Genomic DNA, 21,551 nt, shown 5'->3' with positions numbered 1-21,551 from the left:
GATCACACCTGACTGAGATATATTTTCTGTCAACTCTTGAGACTCCTCTGGGAGAGAAAGAGCAGGATGTTGCGGAAAGTCCTGTCCTTCTGGACGATCTATAGCGAAACGAGGGGGTTCAATAAGATCCTTCGAGCAAGCATAAGAATGGTGACCTTGCGCACCACAGCGGTTGCAGACACCTTTTAGGGGACATCTTGTATTTGAATGTCCCCACCAGTTGCATGAGAAGCAACATAATGGTTGACTACGGTATCTAATGTGAGCAATAAACGGATCCAAAAGAACACTCGTAGGAATATGCTCATTTAATGTCACAAAAAGCCGTCCATCTCCAGTTTCGAAGCCAAACTTGTCTAAATTTCTCACCACTTGATTTACGCTCCCATATTTTTCAAAGTATTCCTTGATGTCGTCATCCTCCACCTCACAAGGGAGGTTTGAAACCGTCACAACTTGTTGAGGTGATTCAACCCCATTGAAAAAGCAAAAACAGCCCCTAATATAGATTCCTTTCGTAAATAACTGTTCCCTTTGTCTATGAGATTCCTCCTTAAACGTTACTCTACAAGAATAACCTGTATTAGACACCTGAACACATTTTATGGCAGTACGCAATTCATTTCCAAGAACTTTTCCAATGGCCGCAATAATTTCATCCCTAGTGACCGGCTGTCTAAGCTTCTGTAATTGACGTGGAAGCCCTAATTCTAATGTATTTGGCCTATGTACAGAGAACATATTTGACCAAAAAATAATATACCAAAAATATTAATAATCAGTGCCCTTGAAGGAAATATTCCTAGGTTGTCGAAGTAGGACAAACCAAGGGAATAATCCAACAGAGGGAGGAGGATACAACTTCCAGTTCTTGACTTCAGAAATCTTGATTCTTGAGTCTTGAGAATCTTGAGCCTTGAATCTTGAACTGTGAATCTCAGATCTTGGACTTGAATTTCTACACCGACTTGTAAAGAAAAACTTCACCAACTATCGGCAATCGTGAGCTTACTTGCAAAAGATGATGAACCCCTTGCTATGACCAGCAAACTCAAAAATCTTGATGGTGACGCTAATGCGTTTGAACGCATACTCATTTCTTTCCATGTGGGATGCGTTTAGTATGTAAACTAAACAGAACGTACATTATAGTAAATTATTTGACCTTTTTCAAAAATTATCTGCTCTACTGTCTAGCGTAATATGTAAATGAAGAAGAGAGGAACGAGTGGAACTAAATCTGCCATAGTTTAATGTAATCCCCACTAGTTTCCAAACCCTTAGATATGGTGGCACTCTCCCGGTTTTGATTAGACTACCTGTGTTTTTTGTACGTCAGTGTAGTGTGATAGCTCTTGAAAACTGAGCTCGGATCGATCTCGAATCTATCCAAACTAGATCGATCTAAAATGGACCTAGTGTGGACGAGCCCTAAAATACTGATAATGACTAATGGTTAATACTTGGGACTTCGTTGGTGTGTTGAATACAACAAGTGAGTAATGAGTGAGCATGGTTATAACACAAGAAATGGAAGTGTGTCGTTTGGCAAGTGTTAAATCAAACAAATTGGGGGAAACAAAGGACATCTTATCAAGCCATGTAAGAGTGGAACAATCTAAGTAATGATATCAAACGATGCTCTAAGATTTCTCAATATAACTCCAATTTCTTTGAAGCTTTCCAAAATATGTAATCTTATGCGTTTATATCAATTTGTATTTGCGTCTCATCTAAATTTATTTTATAGCTCTTTTTTTTTTTTACATATTATTGGTTTAACAGGACCTTCTTGAAAATCACTTTAGTGAAGAAGCATTCTGTTGAAATATCATCGTAAATAAATAAAAAATTTATAATAATAATAAGTAAACTTGAAGACCTTGTAAAAAATCTATAACTTTATTGACACCGTTTCAGACGTTAGCCTTCGTCGGATTAAAAAGAAATACGATAATCAGTGCAAGTGCAGGATTTTTTCTCACTTTGTTTTAGTGCGCATATGTGTTGTTATTTTATTTTATGTTTGTTTTATGCTATTCCCTACTATTTTATCAACAGCTGTTTCGTTGGGAGAGAGTGGGCGGATAACTGATAAAAAAGGACTGAATTTCGTCCTATGACTAATGAAGGCGACTGAATTATACTTTTTGGTATATCAATGAGTATGAATCATTTGACTAAAATGACCATAACCCACTAACCCTGTAAATTTATGACCAGCTGTTTTTTTCATTAAGGTATGCGCAAAAACCAGATAACTGCCGGATCAGTTGATCAGTTGCATGACCAGTTGAATGAGCAACAAAGCCACAATAGACGGTACAATGGCAGATCCTGCCTGGGTGGTTGGCGGATGGTTGGCTGAATGACTTTGCGGGCTGTGTACATGTTGTAACCCTCTTTAGTATGCCCTCTTCCCCCTTGCAGTTTATCTGGGTGCTGGTTGAAAGTATTATCATCAGTAGCGTCTTCTCTGCCGATTGCCCAAGCCAGGAATATCGAGTTGTTCATCTATTGAATCATACAGGAAGCAGAAATCCATGGTTAATTCAAAGAAGTCAATCCAGGGGCAGATCCAGGGGTGGTAAAATAGTTGACTAGTCACCCCCCTTTGTGCTCAAGTTTCTCAGTATATCGTTAGTATCAGTCACCCCCCTTTTCCTCGAAATCCTGGTAAAAAAATTGTAATAGTCACCCCCCCCCTCCCCCCTCTAAAATTCCTTGATTCGTCCTTTCAATGGTGGCTCTAATTATCTATGGGCCCGCCATAAATGGCAAACGATACTAACTTAAAACAGTTATATAATACGAAGCTGTAACGTATTTTTGAGTCTATTAAGAAAACAGAGATTAAGTGATCTTAACGTCCAATAGTCCTGCTCAGCTTTAAATTTGCAATCGATGGATATTACTGTTCGTGCTAAACCACAGACTCATTTGAATTGCTACGATATACAGGTATCAAGTTAAAAGTTAAAAGGAGACTCTGCTCGCAGGATAGTATCAAGTAAGTCATTTACAGTGAAGACACTCGAACCATGAACACTTGACTTTATTCAGATTTTCATTTTCTAAGCTTTTTACTGCTTCAAACCCTCTAAAAAAGTAGGATTGAACTCAAATATGCTATGTGATCCAAAGAAAACTTATTTCTAAATGATTCACTCTAGGGATGCATGTTAAAAAAAGTAGTAAAAAAGCACAGTGTTAATGGTTAGAGTGTCCTCACTGTAAAATTACATTACGTCTTTTGACTTTTGCGGACCAGTCTCTTTAACGAACTGGACCTTCATAAATCGGAGTATGCAGTTAAGAGCGACAGCGGAATGAGAAATAGAGCTATTAGGAAAGGAGTGCCCAACTTTGGGCAATAATCTTAACGCGTTTAGTCTCATTTAGACATTAAAAAACACACAAACAACAACAACACTTAAAAAAGTTCTAGTCAGGTCCGCCATCTTGGAAAATCAAATATAAAATTTAAAACTACTGGGTTTAATTTGACTCATTTATTTCTTGTCTCTAGTGAAATATTAGACTTGCCCCAAGTCGATCTCTCTTGTTTTCCCGGCGTTTTTTTAATTTGAGCGAAGCGAGAACCTGTGTAAAAAAAAAAAAAAAAAAAAACAAAGCGGGCGGCGGACTTTGCGAAAGTCTAGTGGAATATTCATTTGCTGAATCGCAGGATTTCAATAAAATTCTTTCTGGTTGACAGCACATTGTGGTCAGTATTTGATCTCCATTTGAAGCAGATATTGAAATTCAAAGACTTTTATCAGCGGACTGAAACCCAGCAATCTGATATTGTAATAAAGATCAGATATAGATCTTATTAGACATTTCAGGGGGGGGGGGGGGGCGTTGCTAAAGCAAGAAACAACGAAACACTATGCTAATGGCACGGCTCACGACGACCAAGGACAGCCAAGGAACCATGAGCTTGTCCAGTCGATAGAAATTATCTATCTATCTCTATATATATACACACTTATTTCAATAAAGTTTGTCACCTGAAAAGCTACAAAGCTGAGGTCGACAAGGATTATGGTTAGATTCATTTTACACGTTCAACCGCTTGATATCTGTTCATGGACTTGCGAATCTTTTATCGGTTACAGTCACACCTCTTCTGAGCATCATCGAGCTGTAGTTTGTATTTAAAAAAGCTTTGCTTGTTTGATATAAAAAGTTTCCCATCATGCTCAGTGATCTCAGCTTTCCAGGTTTTTGGTGACTAACTTTATTGAAATAAGTATATACACTTGATTGCAAAAAGGTTGTAGTATACATTTATATATATATGTAATGAGATGCAAGATATGATATCAAATGAGATACGAAAATTAAAAAAGTAAATTATTTGGTCTTATTCATCTTCTATTGTATCAGAGACATAAGTATTACACAAAGTCAAGTTAAAAAGTATTTTCCACAAAATGTCGTGGTTAAGCAATCGTATTTAAGCATGTTTTACGTTTTGCATCTCATTTGATATCTTGCATCTCATTAGATATATGTATAAATGTATACTACAACCTTTCTGCAATCAAGTGTATACACTCAATTGAAGAATCCCCCCCCCACGCGAGCTAAAGCTCCGCTTTTTAAGCAAGTGAGATTTTGGCTGGTATGATATTTTCACGTAAAACTAAGTAAAAAAAATCAATTTTACAGTTTAATAATTTATCTATACCTATGCGTCCTATGGGACTTTTAAAAAATAAAGTATATGGTTGGTCCACTTTTTGTAAATTAGCACCCCCCCAACAAAAATCCTAGCTACGGGCCTGCATTCCATGATTAATTGTTTCTTTATCTTTCTGAAATTCAGTTCATGGGAACATGAACTCGGTGTATTTTTAAAATCTATTTATCTCTGCAAGCAGCACAAGTCGACAAATGTCATATTCACCTGTAGGTAAATACAACAGCATAAGACGCGACGTAAATTTTGAAAAATATTTAAGAATAATATCCAACCTTCAAGGGTGTGTCTGCCGCATCCCCAGTGTCTGCTTTGCGGTTAAACTCGATTGTAGTTTTCCCATTAGATTCCGTAGCACTGGTGAGCATCAAGTCTTGGGAGCCGTCTAATATTGGCTTTACTTCTGAAGTAGACCAGTAGTCCTGCGAATCATAAGAAAATATAATTTTAACTGCATGACTCAAAAATTATCGTCTATTCAGTCCTAAGAGCAAAAACCAACCCTGACTTTTTGTGCTATTTGACTAGTATTTTTTATCTCACGGTACGTCAAATGCCTTCACTCATTGCTGCTGCAAACCGCTGTTGATTGTTAAACTTCAGTGAAATGTAGACGGCGAATATGAATATGCATTGGACTCGCAATGTCTAACAAATCAACGCGAAAGTAAACACATTAAAAATACTAATATATAACCAGAAAAAATTGATCTGAGGCACAATTTATCACGAGATATTTATTTTTATTTATTTAGATGTTTATTTATCTATTAACTATAGAAATAATAATTTGAAGCGAAGGCAAGTTTCAAACGTAGTCGCATACCTTCAAATACGTTTCGTTCTCCTTCCTCACGCCTCCCAAAGCAATGTCGTAGTTTTTCATATCCTCTGCACCTTCATTGGTTGTGAACGCCAAACCTACCCAGTGGTGTTGGCGACAACTTTGAAATAAAATCTATCTTCAGTTGTGTTGGCATACCAGTGCACATCAAAAACGTCTTCTTTTAAGGTCAAGTGATTCGGATATGTGGTGCTTTCTGCACCAAAATATAAGGCTGCTATGAACACTAAGGTGACAAGAAACTTCATGGCAATCTGATTTGAAAACTGCTTCAAATTTTGTTTTTGGGTCTCAGTAGATCAAGGCAGTTATCAGTTCACACCAAAATCAATTCAGCTGAAGAGCAGAGTTTTGTTAGCTTGTAAGCTCAGTGATGCAGTGATGGGGCGTATAAAAGCAAATATCATTAATGTATTATGCAAAGAATGTGCGTGATACGGGAATATAGGTGTCCTCTATTAGTTCACAATTTATCGTAAACTAGAAAATTTCGACACGTAAATAAAGTTATTATTATTATTATTATTGTTATTATTATTATAAATAGATATATTTTTTATTGTAGGATAAATGAAGAGATAATCTATACGTCGTATATATCTATATAGATACCAAATACAATGTTTTTTTCTTAGTGAGAAATTTAATTAAATTATTATTATTATTATTATTATTATTATTATCATTATTATTAAAAGACCATGACCGTATCTGAGCACAGCTCATGTGCTCGCGATCTGGTACGAGGGGTTTAGAGGGAGTTTGAGAATTTCTTTGCAGTATACAATGATAAGCAAATTATCAGTAGGCTAAGCATCTGATACGGCTATGCATTTTTACTCGATCATCACTTGTATTTTGGCTCGCCTTAAGGTTTGCCAAAATATTCCGTGACTCGTGAAAATACACAGCCGTATCATCAGGCGTAACGATGACCGTTCTCAAAGCAACATGGGTAAATAGCAATCGTGTTTTTGGCATAAGCTATGACATTTGCACGATGAAGATTAGTATTCTTTATTTCTTGCTTGTGGCGAGAACCCATGATAGCAGCTGTTTTGATCTTGGTACCGCGGTTTTCGATGACTCTGCGACTCCCAGATATTTTACAGTGCGAATCGAAAAACCATGGGCACCTAGAAATACTTCTAGAATGTTTAATAGCTAATCAGAAGCGTTATTGTTATCTTTACGCTATCTTGTGGTTAGAAAGTTAATCAGTCTAAAAGAAGAATAGAACATTTCTAGGTGACAACGGTTTTTCGGTTCGCACTGTAACGTACGGAGCCCATTTAGGGCCATCGACTATTTTTTTTAAACTTGGTCGACTTTTTTTTCAGTGGTCGACTTTTTTTAAAAACTTGGTCGTCTTTTTTTTCAGTGGTCGACTTTTTTTAAAAACTTGGTCGACCTTTTTTTTCAGTGGTCGACTTTTTTAAAAAACTTGGTCGACTTTTTTTTAGCTTGGCCGACTTTTTTACAACTTTTACAACAAAAGGTTCCATTTTCTTTAGTAGGAGGACGAAAAAAAATGATATTTCCATAAAAACGCACCAAACTGGCTTCAAAATCAGCAAAACATCAAAAGATACAACAATCTATCAAGGAAAGTCATTTTTATTCTTAAAAGTACTAATTTTACACGCTACGAAATATCTCCGTTAATATTCAAATACTATAATGTCCTTTTTTTTTTGTTCACGAGGGTAGCACTTAATAGCCAGTGGCTAACAAACCTGTGGCCCTCATTCCGTGATCGAATTGGAATTTAGGAGTTGATTTTTGCGTAGGGAGGAAAACCGGAGAACCCGGCCCGGAAAACTCTCGAAGAACAGGAGAGAGCCAACAAACAAACTCCCCGGCGGGACTCGAACTCGGGTCGCATTGATGAGAGGCGGGCGCTCACACTGCTTCGCCACCCGTGCTTCCCTAATCATAACAGAACAATAGATTGGGCTGCCTGTGGCAAGGAGCGGTTGTAAAAATGTACCATTGCAACAAAATAAAATATTTAATAGGATTTAACAGTGGCATTTCCACAGAGTGGCTCTTCATTCACTGAATGTAACAGCAGTGAGGGGGAAAAGCACTTTTTCAACCAGCTGCAACACAGTTGATTAAATCGCCCCATCTTTTTGTTTGTTTGTTTGGTTTTGTCAGGTCTTTATAATGATCACCGCTGGATATACATATTGCATATCTTGAAAATTTTCCCCAGGGGTACTCCCGAGAGGCGGGGATGCTTGTCGGAATTTTTGAAAATGAATTACAATAGTACTATGTTTCTTATGCATATGTTTATGCTTATGTTGAAGTGTGAACAAGCCTTTAGTGTTACCACTCGTGGAATGCTAGAAGATATAAAGTTGATTGATTGATTGGCCCCATATGAGAATTTTTTGGTTCGATGTCTTTTACACCGAAATAAGTGCCATGGATGCCCCTTGAACTCAGAACCCCCTCTTTTAGAAAATCTGGGACCAAACTGCTACATGGAAATTAATAAATGCTTGAATGATGTTATTGACGTGGTCATCAATCATATTGTCAGGTTTTACAGTAAAACTGCAAAATAACTAGAACAGTTACGATACCGACACGAGATAAACACTCCTAATTTGTTACCTCATAATGGAAGTTTCTAAGGCCCCGTCCACACGTATCCGGAAATTTTTGTATCCGCAATTTTTTTTTTTTTTTGCGGATACGAAATTGTTCACGTCCACACGCAGCGTATTCGAATCGTTTTAAAATCGTTTTCACTGTCCACACGTATCCGGTTATTTCTTGATCCGCCCTGATGCACACTAGTGCCTAGTCCCTTTGACGGATAGTTTTTCTTATTGAGCATGCGCAAAATCGTGTTTACGTCATCGTATTCGAAAATTTGCGGATACGACCGTCCACACGTATCCGTATTCAGAGCGTATTCAAAAATTTCCACTCTGGAGACCGTTTTCGAAAATTTCCGGATACGGATACAAAAACTTTCCGGATAAGTGCGGACGGGGCCTAAAAAGACAAAATATTCAATGGAAGCGCTTTTGACATGTTTTAACATAGTTACTTACAAATGAAAGTGCGCATCATTTTGTGTATAAAAATATTAAAATGATCAAGGTAACATAAAATATTCTCCTTAATTTGCGTTGATGCCGTTGATTACCTTAATCAGGTGGGAAATCCAAAATAATCAATGAAAAATCAGCATAGAAAAGGCTGATAGCAGGTTTTTTTAAGAAACCACATTAGTGCTACATCAGAAAAGTGCCCAGTTGGAGAAGCACAATTACAACAGTTAGTGAGGGTATGTTGGTAATAGCAACAGAAGGTTCTGTAGTTCCAGTATTATTTATTGGTTTTGCTGTAGTAGACGAGCCTGGCTCACCAGTATTTCTACTATCTGAGGTTGTAGTATCACTTGGTTTTGCTGTAGTAGACGAGCTTGGTACACTAGTACTTGAACTATCTTCAAACCGTTCTCCAGTATACATGTTGTAGGCAAATATAGTGTAATTTCTATCACTATGCTTACCGAAGTTAGTTGGAGCTGGCGAAGGACCTATCGCATCAGTAGGTGCAATTGCCCACATTAACCAAATTTTGGTGCCATTCTGTAGTAAGAAAACATCCACAAATTGAAAATCTCAAAATAGACCTTATTCGTGGTGTGACAATGTTTTCCCAGTTCAGCGTGACAAACCTCCAGAGGATTTATTTTCTTTTGTTTTTGTTTTTGTTTTTTTTTTATTCAAAAAATTAATGACTATCCAAAGGATGCTACGAGTTTCAAAACAATAGCTGTTTATTCCCCTAGAGGTTTGTTTGATTTTTCAATTAAAGAGTTCTTTACAAATTGATTTGCTTTAAGAAGTCTTGTGTTGAAATAAACTTCGAGTGTGTGAGTGTTTTCATCATCATTGTCGATATTTTTACTGTATTTATGTTTTGTCTCCAGGTTTCGTTGTTTTTATAGGTTCTTCGACTACTTTTATCTACAATTATTTTTGATTTTTTTTTTCTAGTCTGCGTTCTGCAGTCTGCGTTTGTCGCACACCGGAAGTTAGTCGCACCCGGGGGGTACTCCGCCAGGATTTGGGTAGGGGTGTTCCGCTGGGATTCTGAAAGGGGTACCCTGTTTATGACAAAAAAAACTCAAATTTGTAGACCCTGTTTATGACAAAAGATATAATTAATTGCACTGAGTTCCTGTTTCAATTATCATGTCAGCTCGTTTTTTTGTTGTTTTTTTTGACGACCATAATAACCAGTTTCGGTCAATACGAAAGTAAAAACCCTCACTCATTACCAGAAATCAGGGACATTTTGTGACCGTGATTTATTCGTTCAGCGGACGTTCATATCTGTAGAGCTTTGCATGGTATAGACACTGTGAAAGCCACTTCAAATAGCTCTGATATTTGTGGATCATTTAAATATGCAAAACAACTTTTTTTATGTGTTTCAGAGTTGAACTTCAATTTCCAGTCATATGACTGTTTCATATAAGGAGAGAGACTATCAGGCATTTTTTGAGAGTTATTACTTTTGAAAATCTAAATATTGGAGCGAAACTCACTCTAATAACACAGGAATACCAACACTTTTTACTCTTATAGTACACTCAACAAAATTACTCGACTCTGATTGGTCGAGAGGAGTACAATTACAGCGTTAATTGTACTCCGTAGGAGTACCGAATTAAGTCGCTATGGCAACACGGCCAAAACAATATCAAAACAATTATTTTCTATCATTTTGTACTTGAAAAACATATAAATAAAATTTTAAAGCCGTAAGAACTAATCTTTTTTATGCATTTCAGTTGCGCGATGGACTGAAAATCGGCCGCCAAATAGACAAAGACGAACGGCGTCGATGCGCATTTTTTACTGAAATTTTGTTGAGTGAACTATAAACAAAAAATCACACGATCTTCTCGTACAATTTGGAATTAATAGACACTTGTAATGTTGTCTATTAATTTCCAAATTGTACTCGAGATCGTGCGATTTCCTATACAAATATGGCCTGGTTTCTAAACTCAAAAATGGCGGCTGAGGTAAACATCAAGAGTTATTTCCTTTACAAACGAAATGGTGCTTCTTTTACGTATATTATGGAGATAAAATGCTGTAATATTGATGGATGTTTGACCGAACAGAAAGAAGAAGGAATTGCTTTTCAAGAAGGTAAATGAAACCATTGATATCTAAATAATCGATCCTGAACACCAGGTTTTGACTTTGTCCTTTGTGCAGAGCAATTTTATATTTTTATTGCGGAGAATCATAAAGGCAGTTAAAAGGAATGTATGGAATGCATTCACGAGAAACCTTTTATAATCTATAACCTGTTTGACCGAAGGAAAACATAGACTTTTTTTTTTCTCCAAGTTGTTAGTGAAGAACCACTAAGTATTTGTAAAACATTAGACAAATAAAACTATAAGTACATTAAGCAATTATTGGATGAGGTTGAGCATGATATCGTGAATTATCAAGACCGAGGCTGTGTTATCTGCCGAAGCCGAAGGCTGGGGCAGATAACACAGCCAAGGTCTTGATATTTACGATATTATGCGATACCGAATTCAATAATTGCTTTATTATACATTTTGTATACTGGAAAAACATTAACATGAACTTTAAATTATAGAGACAAATGCAAAAATTTTAATTCAAAAACATTTTAAGAATTCTTCGTAAATATATGAAAATAAGTTAAGGATTCCTTAAATAATTGTTTTTGTACATAATTCTGGAAATAAATACATATAATGAATAAAAACAAAGCTACCACAGCGTGACCTTGAATGAACTTGACATGATAAATGTATTATTATCTGTAGGAAAACCTACAGATAATACATTTATCATGTCGAGTTCACACGATATCAGGGATTGGCTGAGGGCTCTCGACCAATCAGAATTGAGATACTTAGTAAAATGTATAATAATAATTTTTATCCAGTTTTGAAATAATCCTTCCATACAAATCTCTCTATTGGATGGCCTTTTTTAAAGGGCCAGGAAAAGTATGAATAATTAGATTGTCCGCCATTTTGTCCCTGATTTCTGGTAATGATATGACAGGAAACTCAGGAAGAACTTAGAACTTGAGTGAAATTGCATACCCTGTTTATGACAAGCTTGAAAAACCATACCCTGTTCAGCGGATCATGCTCATATAGTCCATATATGGGAGTACCCCCCCCCCCCCCCGGTTGTCACGTTTGAAAACATTCTAAATTTCAAAAGACGATTGCTGCCATTCATCTCACTTCCCTTAGTTACTGTTGCTATATATACATGCTAAGAATTTAAAATTAGTGGCAAGGGTAAAAAATCAAATTTGCTCTCCTTTTGAGGATAGGCCTTTATTAGATATGAATTCTCTGTACTTATTTTTCAAAAAACGTACAGAGGAGAGTTTCGACTGGTCACTTTGACCACTCTTGAGGGTCTTTTGCTTGGGACTCTGGTCGAAACTCTTTTTCTTGCCGTTTTCTCGAAAATAAAAAGATATGTATTTCCGACTGAAACAACTACACAGCGATTCTCCTATAGTGTAGCTGTCATACTGTTTTAGGAGATAACCGATTAAAGATTAAAGGTATCTAATAAAAATTAAATAAAGATTAAAGGTATCTAATAAAGATTAAATAAAGATTAAAGGTATCTAATAAAGGCATAAAGATATCTAATAAAGGCCTATCTTCAAAAGGAACGGAGATTTTGATTTTTTGACTCTTACCACTATTAGTAATTCATTCTTGTGGACATTGCCTCTTAAAACCCTCGGGGGTAACTCCAGGGTAAATGTGTCGGATAAGCTCGTCGTATCTCTTAGGGGTAACAATCAGCGATTTGGGTGTTAAAATGGAAATTTAGAATTTTGACATTTCTTGGTATCTTGTAGGGTATCTCTTAGGGGTAAAACCAAGCTCTTTTTAAAGGAATTCCGATATTTTTTTAGGTATTTTTGAGAATTTCCGATGAGCATATCCCATACTTTTACCCTTGAGTCAACCCCGTGCTTAAAACTTTGGTTGTGGTAAATGGATTATAAATTGTTTCACTTGTCTAGTGAAAATAAGATCTCTTCAAAACAGATACTGTGTAGATACTGACAAGCTTTTAGTTAAGCCTAAAACTGCTGCAATTGAAACATCTTGGAAGTATATAAACCTTGATATCTCCAAGATGTATTATTCAACTTGACAAAAATAATTCAAAGGATTTTAGTTTTCCAGGAGTTGGTGTCAAAGAAATAACATTTTCAAAACGCTTTGCAGGACCCTAGAAAAACATTTTGAAATTCCAGGACTTTTCCGTGAATTCCAGGAGAATTGCAAACCCTGACAGCGAACAGTGACCATTGACTCTCAAAGTTTGCAAGAGCAGAAGTAATTATACTAAAACGTTTTTTTTTTACCCTGAATTTCTCCTCTTTTGATATTCAAGTCTAAAATTATGCTAAAACAATAATTCACCTCAAGCTTATTGAATATGGGAAAAATTTACCTCAATGGCCGTGCACTCAAAGACTTGCGGCTTGGTAAATATAGTCCCCGATGTTTACTTTGCCTTCGGCAAATAATTGTTTAATATATACTTACTTTTAATGGAACATCAGTAGCTGTATCAAATGTATTTGCAGCACGGTTGAATTCAATGGTAGTGTATCCATCAGCTTCTGTAGCATTGGTCAGGACCAGGGACTGTAAGTTATCACGGTCAGGCTTGCTTTGCACCGAAGAGTAGTAGTCCTGCAATAATAGAAACCAAGCAGTTCTAGAATAAATAGTCCTCAAAGTGGAATATCACGCTGTCATGACACAAAGACAAAGATTGTATTAATATTCTTACACGGTTTCCCGATGGGGTGTTAACATCATAATGCATTATGATATAAGCTGCAGAATTTAAAACTTGCGTAAATACAATTGCTTAGCCATAGCGTTTTGTGGAAAAAATTTTTTTAACTTGAGTTTGTGCAACACTTATGTCTCTGATACAATAGAAGATAAGGAAGACCAAATAAGTTAGTTTGTAAGTTTTGCATCTCATTTGATATCTTGCATCTCATTAGATATATGTATAAATGTATACTATAACCTTTCTGCAATCAAGAGTATATATATATATATATATATGTATATATTTAAGGAATATAAAACGGCACGTGTGTCTATATACTGTGGTATAAACATGATGGGAGCTGCAGAGCAAGAGAGAAGTCGTAGAAAAACACAAGGAGTACACGAGCGGACATTTTATATCGCTTTTATAAAATATTTTTGAATGATTTCACCCAATCATGTCTCTGTCCTCTGATACAAACATGGTATATTATTACTTAAAACATGATTAAATGCTTAGCTATTGTTATCGTGTACTCTTGCCTGTTTAAGGTAGGGATGTGCTGCTGAGCCCTCTGAACCCTGACCCTGTTCCAGAGTTAAATCGTTGAAATTCATACCCTGTTCCAGAGCAAGATCGCTGAAAACCATGCTGCATAGATATACAGTATGGTAAATCATAAGTATAGATACCCTGTTCCAGAGAGGAGAGAGTGTGATTTCATATACCCTGTTCCAGAGCGAGCACGATTTTGTATACCCTGTTCCAGAGTAGAATCACTGAAAACCATACCCTGTTTGGCAACACGTACGCGTATAGCGAATATAGTGGAGTACCCCCCCCAGAACCTTTATTGCCTTGCTTAAAACATATAATAGACCTATTAATTCACTGTTTTCCCATTTCAGACCACGTGTCATTCCCAAGAGTATCATTTCTTTGTGTATCGATAGCACATGAGAAGACACATGAATATGGATACAACTCATACAAAGAATCTTTTTCTCGAGAGAATAACATGTGGCAAAACATTACGCCCAAGTGAATTAATAGGTCCATTTTACAAGGAATTGTTTTATTTTTATTCCACTTCCGGTTACAGCCATATCTGTTATATCGAGGCCGTATTTTGTCAAATATTAATCTTGAGGTCATGTAGCACGAAAACGAGAATGGTGACCCCCTTGTCCTTCGATTGCACATTACGTCATCGCGGCCTCTCGGGAGAGTGTTGGTGCCATTTAACAAAAAGATTTCTCATTAGCATCCATTGTTAAGGGCACCACAATGGCCGCCATGCTTTTGTCTTTTAACTCTCTTGGGAATGCTTGCAACCCAACAATTATTGCATATTTGAAACGTCCATGGTACAATGAACGACTGTATGCAAAGTTTGGAGAAAATGACATTTCTCCTCCTATTTCAAGGAAGTAACCGAGCATTTCAATCCAACATCAAAAGCTTTTCGAAACGTACGCGTTTAAGGTAAGGGAACGGTCATTAATTATTGGGGGGGGAGGGCCGGTAAATTTATGGGGAGGGCTGCGATTTTTTGGGCCCTCCATTAGGGAGGGCCAAAAAATTTTGGGCGCATGCTAGAGGGAGGGTCGCAATTTTCTGGGCCCCCATATAATCCACAAAAACCTCCTGTTCAATATGTATCCCACCTATAAGCTAGTTACAGAGTATAAGCCTCTGACTTTTTTGGTATGCAGACAAATTCTATTGATTTCATTAAAAACATTATTAATAAGAGTAATAACACGTCCAAACCATTTTTTCTTCATATGTATGTTTTGTTCTACACACTATAAACTCGCAAAAATGTAAAAATATCTATGATTGAGCTGCGATTGTTGTACTTTCATTGCTGCTACCATTATCAACATCAACACTATCATGACCATCTATTAAAATGAACATCTAAATCCACATTCTTCGCCTTGATTATCAGGATTATTGTAATCAACATCATCATCATCACGTACAACATTATCATAATTACCATAACCTAAATCATAACTATTTTTATAAATCTGTATAAATATTGACACGTAAATTGTCTTTATTATATAATTAACTATGAAATATCTATTTTTCTCTATTTCGAAAAATTGATATCTTCACACGTGAAAATAACATGTTATTTTCACGTGTGAAAATAACACCATTGCGATGGCTATTCAAAAATACACGAAAAGAATTGCCTGAAAATGCCAAAACATACTTCATTGATAATTATATAATAAACTAAATTTTTTTTGGCATAAGAACTAACTAAAACTATTAAGTATTTTTGCTATACTTTTCCATCATAACATTTTCAAACCGATGTATTTTATAAAGAATAAGTGCCTCGCAAGCAACACCACATATCAATCTAACTGCTATGTATGCTTATAGTTTGCAACGTTCCAGATTTATATACAAAAATTAAAGCTATTCATAGGAGGGGGAGGGCTGTAATTTTTTGGGCTGTCTTGTCAGAGGGGGCCAAAATTTTTAGGCTCAAATTCTATGTGGAGCCAAAATTTTTGATCCCTAGTTTCAAATAATTTACCGGCCCTCCCCCCCCCCCAATAATTAATGACCGCTCCCTAATTTAACTACGCGTACGCTTCGAAAAGCTTTTGATATTGGATTGAAATGCTCGGTTTATATTTGAAATCCTTACCCCTATGTATGATTCGTCGCCGTTTCTCACTCCTCCTAATGCAATGTCGTGCTGCTGCATATATCTTCCCGATGCAGTTTGCGACCAACCCAAAGCCGCCCAACCAGTTGTCTTTGCAACGAATTTGAAGTAAAATCTTGGAAAGAACGGATCGGTAGTATTGACGGACCAGTACACGTCAAATACATTGGATTTGAGACTAAGGTGATGTTTATACTCTCTACTCTCCGTAGCGAGCAACAGCACCGCTGAAATCAACAAAATAACGAGCACTTTCATCATGGAAGGTTCTTGGAAGGAGCGCCTTCTGGTTATTCATAAGGTCAATATTACCTGATAAAATATGCATAAGTCGATTACAATGACGTCATACCATATTTATATTGCGGACTTTCATTTGTGTTCGTTTGTTTATCCGTGAAAACCCTAGCCTGCGAAGCAGCGCTCCAGGGGAAGGGGGAAGGAGAGAGAGGGAGCTCCTTCCCTTCCTTCCTCTTCCGCCTTTTCTTCCCTACTCTTCGTCGCTACTCAGGCTATGAAAACCCATAAATTTTATATCTCTAAAAAAAGCATAATTTCCAAACAAACTCATTTGAAAAGCAGTATACCGATTCTAGAAGAGAAACTAGCTAAAAACTAGTGTGAGCTGCGTCGGTGTTTCTAATGAAACAGTAATGATAAAAGGGTAGATTTTACACCATGAAAAGGTAAAAAAACGGACGCTAGTCCTATGTCGGAGTAAAAGGGGAATATACCGATTCTAGATGATCGGTGCTGATTTGGTGCTGATACACATCTGTCAATCACCGCCTGTCAATAGCGCAGCGCGCTGATTCTAAAAATAGCTTAAAGATTCGGACAAACATTGCATTCTGTTTAACCGCTACGAGGATTATACGAACCGATTTTATCATTTTTACTTAAAGTTACAATAATAACCCATGTAAACTAAGATCAACTGCGATCGGCTGCAAAAATTATCTGCTGAAAGTAAACTTGTAAGATTGTTTGTCCGAATTTCGCCTTTGTCTTCGTTTTTATGACGTCACGGTTGCGCTGCGCTATTCGAATATACCAAAAAAATTCAAGACGAGGTTGGATGTGTTGTTTTCATACATTTCCTATATCCTGATTCCGAAAAAATTCGAAATAATCTCAATTTAGCTTTAGTGAGCTTTAGCCAAATTTGTAGCCTGCACTGCGCATATTACCGGAAATAGTTAGACTCCCGATATAACGTTTAAATGGAACAATATAGGCGTTTAAATTAGGTGCAAAATTTCTCCGATATGATATTTAATAGGGCCATGAGTTTAGCGGATATTTTTAACTCGCCTTAGTCTTCCCTCAGTCATTGTATGTTTAGGTTAGGTCCCGTTTCGTACTTTAGCGAGTGTAGTGTGAAACAGTGATCTATTCATTCATTTAATTAACTTTACCTGAGCAAGGTTAGCTGCTACATTTTCACATTTCCCTGCTATATGAGTTCATCTCTCGTTTGCGGATTTTCAGGTTTTGAATGTTCTCATAGACCACCCTAAAAAAGTGTGACGTCATGTAGCTCAAAAGTTACTAACACGGGGTGACCCCCCCACTTTTTATTTCTTGAATAGCTATTACTTAATTAATGAATCCTTCAAAGTTTAGTTTGGGATCCGATTTTGGAAAGCATTATTTATATTACCTTTTTCATTTTTCCAAAAATATCCCCAAAACGAAGGAAATAGCATTTCTGAAAACTAGACCTCCTATGTTTTAGCTTTTTTGCAGTCAGCAGTGAAATTCCTCCAGTAACGACAAGTTTGATTTTCCTTTCTCCGATTCCTGGATCTGTCCCTGCTAAATTTGACAAGTATTGGTTATTACAATATATACTACAGTACATGTCTAAACAAAACTTGCTACTGCACATTTTACGCACATCATTAACGAAAACCCCCTACTTCTGATCTCCTCTCTTGGGCCAACAATACCAAAGTTATAGTTATGACATACTTGACAGCCTTGTCTTAACTCTTTCTGGGTTGTCAAAGTGATGATTAATTAAAATGTTCCTGATTACTGAATACTGCCATGAATGGATTGTAGAATGCATCTTTATTGACTCTGATTACTTACATTACGAAGTGCGAATCTTTTTTTTTGTGTATCAAAATTAAAATCAAGGAGCTATAAAATATTCTCTTTAATGTGCATTGATGTCATTGATTACCTTAACCATTAAAAAAAAAATTTTTTTTTAATCAAGTACATGAAAAATCTACAATGAAAAGAAAAAAAGTTGTTCAAGATATCAGTTCCACATTAGTGTTACATCAGCAAAGTGCCGAGTTGGAGAAGTACAATTACTGAGGATATAATGGTAACTGCAACAGAAGGTGATGTGGATGGAGCATCACTTGGTTTTGCTGTAGTAGACGAGCTTGGTACACTAGTACTTGTACTATCTTCAAACTGTTTTCCAGTATACATGTTGTAGGCAAATCTAGTGTAATTTCTATCACTATGCTTGACGAAGTTAGTTGGAGCTGGCGAAGGACCTATCGCATCAGTACTTGCTATTGCCCACATTAACCAAATTTTGGTGCCATTCTATAGTAAGAAAACATCCACAAATTGAAAATCTTTAAATTCACTCTTTCATAGAGCAAATATTGTTTCTAAATTATGAAAGATGAATGACCCAAGAGATATTGCCCCAATTCATGGTTCTGACTATATGCTTACTTACAATTAATGTCCCACAAGCTTAACAAATTATTTAGTTAGAATACTTCAGAATTTAAAACTCTGGTTGGGGAAAATTGATCATAAATTGTTTCAATTATTGTCTAGTACTGTGAGAGAAATAAGAGAAAATTGTTTTGTAATCCTTGTAGTACTCTTTAAAACTGATAACATGTAGTTGTTTGTGTGACAAGTGAATAGTTGATTGGTAAAATATTTTTTTATATTTTTAGATCTTCAACTGACAAAAATAACTCAAAAAATTTTTAAAAAAAGATTTAATCTAATACTAAAAGGAGTTTCCAGAAGTTATTGTCAAAAATAAAATTCTGAAACAATAATCACTGCTTGAGCGGTGATTATTTATGAAGTTTTTCAAAGTTTGCCAGCGTAAAACTAATACTACAAACTTTTTTTTCCAGAAAGTCTAAAAATTATACTAAAAACAATTATTCACTTATATATATATTAGGCTTATCTATCTCATTTATTTGCTCAAAGACTTTCGGCTTGATAAACATTCCATTATATAATTTAACTTTGCCTTCGGCAAATAATTGTTTAAAATATACTTACTTTTAATGGAACATCAGTAGCTGTATCAAATGTATTTGCAGCACGGTTGAATTCAATGGTAGTGTATCCATCAGCTTCTGTAGCATTGGTCAGGACCAGGGACTGTAAGTTATCACGGTCAGGCTTGCTTTGCACCGAAGAGTAGTAGTCCTGCAATAATAGAAACCAAGCAGTTCTAGAATAAATAGTCCTCAAAGTGCAATTTTGTCAAGCGCTGTCATGACACAAAGACAAAGATTGTATTAATTCTTACACAGTTTCCTGGGGTGCGAACATATGGAGATGGATGAGTTATACTAAGGTTATGGAATTCTAAATAGACCCGAGAAAGCAATATCATATCCAAAAGCCAGATTTCACCACCCAAAAAAGGTTTCTATCCATAAGTAATAACTTTTAATTAGTCTTAGTTCCTATGAAATATATGCCACAAGTTAAATTTTGTCTGCTGCAATTACTGTAAGTCAATTGCAGAGTATCTAGGATAAGAAATCTTGGTTTTACCACTCTTTTCACCACACATGCTACGCCCTGATTGGGACAACAGTTGCAACAAGGAAATAGGGCAATACACTGCCGCCAATCAGAGAACATAAAGGTACTGTATGGTAAATTTATTTGACTGATGGAAGTGTATTGGCCAATTTTCCTGTTGCAAAAACAAACAAAGTTTATCATATATATATATATCATGGAAAAGATAGCTGTATATCAAGCCTAAGCTTAAATATCAGTTATTTACCTTTCTGTATACTTTTAATTACAATTTTTCCTCAATCTATCCAAATTTTAAAACTTCTTGGAATTTAGATATACCCTAAAAGCAGATGTTAAGTCTCCTTTTAGGTCAAAGAATGTTGAGTGCTCGCTGGTTATACAGTATTTTAAAGATATGGTTGCTCTCAATTCCATCAGTCATGCCTTGTTTCTCATATATTATAAGCTAATTACATGCTAACAAACTCACATCCGATTTAATACTATAAAGAAGCCAAAAGTGTACACCGCTAGCATAGCTTAGCATAGCTCTAGTTTTCAAAATTTAAGCTTTAGTAAAAAAATGTATAACTTATTAGAGATAAACTAATTAATATGTGAAGGGGAAAAGGTTGAACTTTATATCCATGCCGAATCGGTGTTAAATGCATGCATAACTTAATATCAAAATATGAAATGCTCGGTTTATATTTGAAATCCTTACCCCGATGTATGATTCGTTGCCGTTTCTCACTCCTCCTAATGCAATGTCGTACTGCTGCATATGTCTTCCTGATGTAGTTTGCGACCAACCCAAAGCCGCCCAACCTGTTGTCTTTGCAACGAATTTGAAGTAAAATCTTGAAAAGAACGGATCGGTAGTATTGGCTGACCAGTACACGTCAAATACATTGGATTTGAGACTAAGGTGATGTTCATACTCTCTACTCTCCGTAGCGAGCAGCACCGCTGAAATCAACAAAATAACGAGCACTTTCATCATGGAAGGTTCTTGGAACGAGCGCCTTCTGGTTATTAATAAGGTAAATATTAACTGATAAAATATGCATAAGTCGATTACTATGACGTCATATATTGTGGCGCTTTCATTTGCATTTGTTTATTTATTCGTGAAAACCCAAATTTCATAACTCCAATCCACATTTAAACAACACTTATTAGTTAAAGAAAAATAAAATTTATTGGTTCCCTAAAAAGCATATTTTTAATTTCAAAGAAACAAACTCATTTCAAAACGGTACCGATTCTAGATGAACGGTTTTTGTCACTTCAGTGTTGTATAAGTTCTGATGCACATCTGTCAATCACGTGTCAATTCACTTGAGCGAGTGAAAAGGTGATTGAAACCACATAAAAATTTCAAGCCTTGGTTGGCTGTGAAGTTTTCATACTTCCTATGTGTTATCTAGTGTACCCTCGAGAAGAATGCAGTTTCGCGCTCACTCGATCAAGCGAATATTCGAAACATGTGCATTCTAAATTTAGCTTTATAATATAATACATTGCTCTATAGAAGAGCGGATTTGGGGAGAGGGGGTGGGGAGCTTTTTTTTTTTTTTTTGGATCCAGGATTGGATAGCATTATATTCCCCTTTTTTTTTTTTTTTTTTTTTTTTTAATACTCTAAGAACAAAAGGAATAGCATTTCTGAAAACGTAT

The 21,551-nt window shown here is 36.0% G+C and overlaps 2 protein-coding genes and 1 pseudogene across 3 annotated transcripts; all 3 read right to left on the bottom strand.

The window, feature by feature from the left end:
* Window positions 1-1,841: 1,841 nt before the first annotated feature.
* On the bottom strand, window positions 1,842-5,800 carry LOC116288156 (DBH-like monooxygenase protein 2 homolog; annotated as a pseudogene). The gene is made up of 3 exons (XR_016118747.1): window positions 5,535-5,800; window positions 4,984-5,130; window positions 1,842-2,514 (listed from the first exon to the last, which is right to left on the bottom strand). The product of XR_016118747.1 is annotated as a DBH-like monooxygenase protein 2 homolog (transcript).
* Window positions 5,801-7,151: 1,351 nt separating this feature from the next.
* Window positions 7,152-16,401, bottom strand: LOC148905193 (uncharacterized). Its single transcript, XM_089024116.1, has 3 exons — window positions 16,092-16,401; window positions 13,174-13,323; window positions 7,152-9,166 (listed from the first exon to the last, which is right to left on the bottom strand). The coding sequence occupies exons 1-3, from the start codon at window positions 16,371-16,373 to the stop codon at window positions 8,807-8,809; spliced, it is 792 nt and encodes a 263-aa protein (XP_088880242.1). The 5' UTR covers window positions 16,374-16,401; the 3' UTR covers window positions 7,152-8,806.
* Window positions 16,402-18,169: 1,768 nt separating this feature from the next.
* Window positions 18,170-20,914, bottom strand: LOC116288157 (uncharacterized). The gene is made up of 3 exons (XM_089024147.1): window positions 20,596-20,914; window positions 19,395-19,544; window positions 18,170-18,683 (listed from the first exon to the last, which is right to left on the bottom strand). The coding sequence occupies exons 1-3, from the start codon at window positions 20,872-20,874 to the stop codon at window positions 18,402-18,404; spliced, it is 711 nt and encodes a 236-aa protein (XP_088880273.1). The 5' UTR covers window positions 20,875-20,914; the 3' UTR covers window positions 18,170-18,401.
* Window positions 20,915-21,551: the final 637 nt, after the last annotated feature.

Source organism: Actinia tenebrosa, unplaced genomic scaffold, assembly GCF_029948245.1.
Source record: "Actinia tenebrosa isolate PJP-AT-01 unplaced genomic scaffold, QUT_ActTen_1.0 PGA_scaffold8__29_contigs__length_14323225, whole genome shotgun sequence".
Classification (NCBI taxonomy): Eukaryota; Metazoa; Cnidaria; class Anthozoa; order Actiniaria; family Actiniidae; genus Actinia; species Actinia tenebrosa.
The sequence above is the reverse complement of the archived record's forward strand: the minus strand, read 5'-3'. Positions and strand labels throughout refer to the sequence as shown.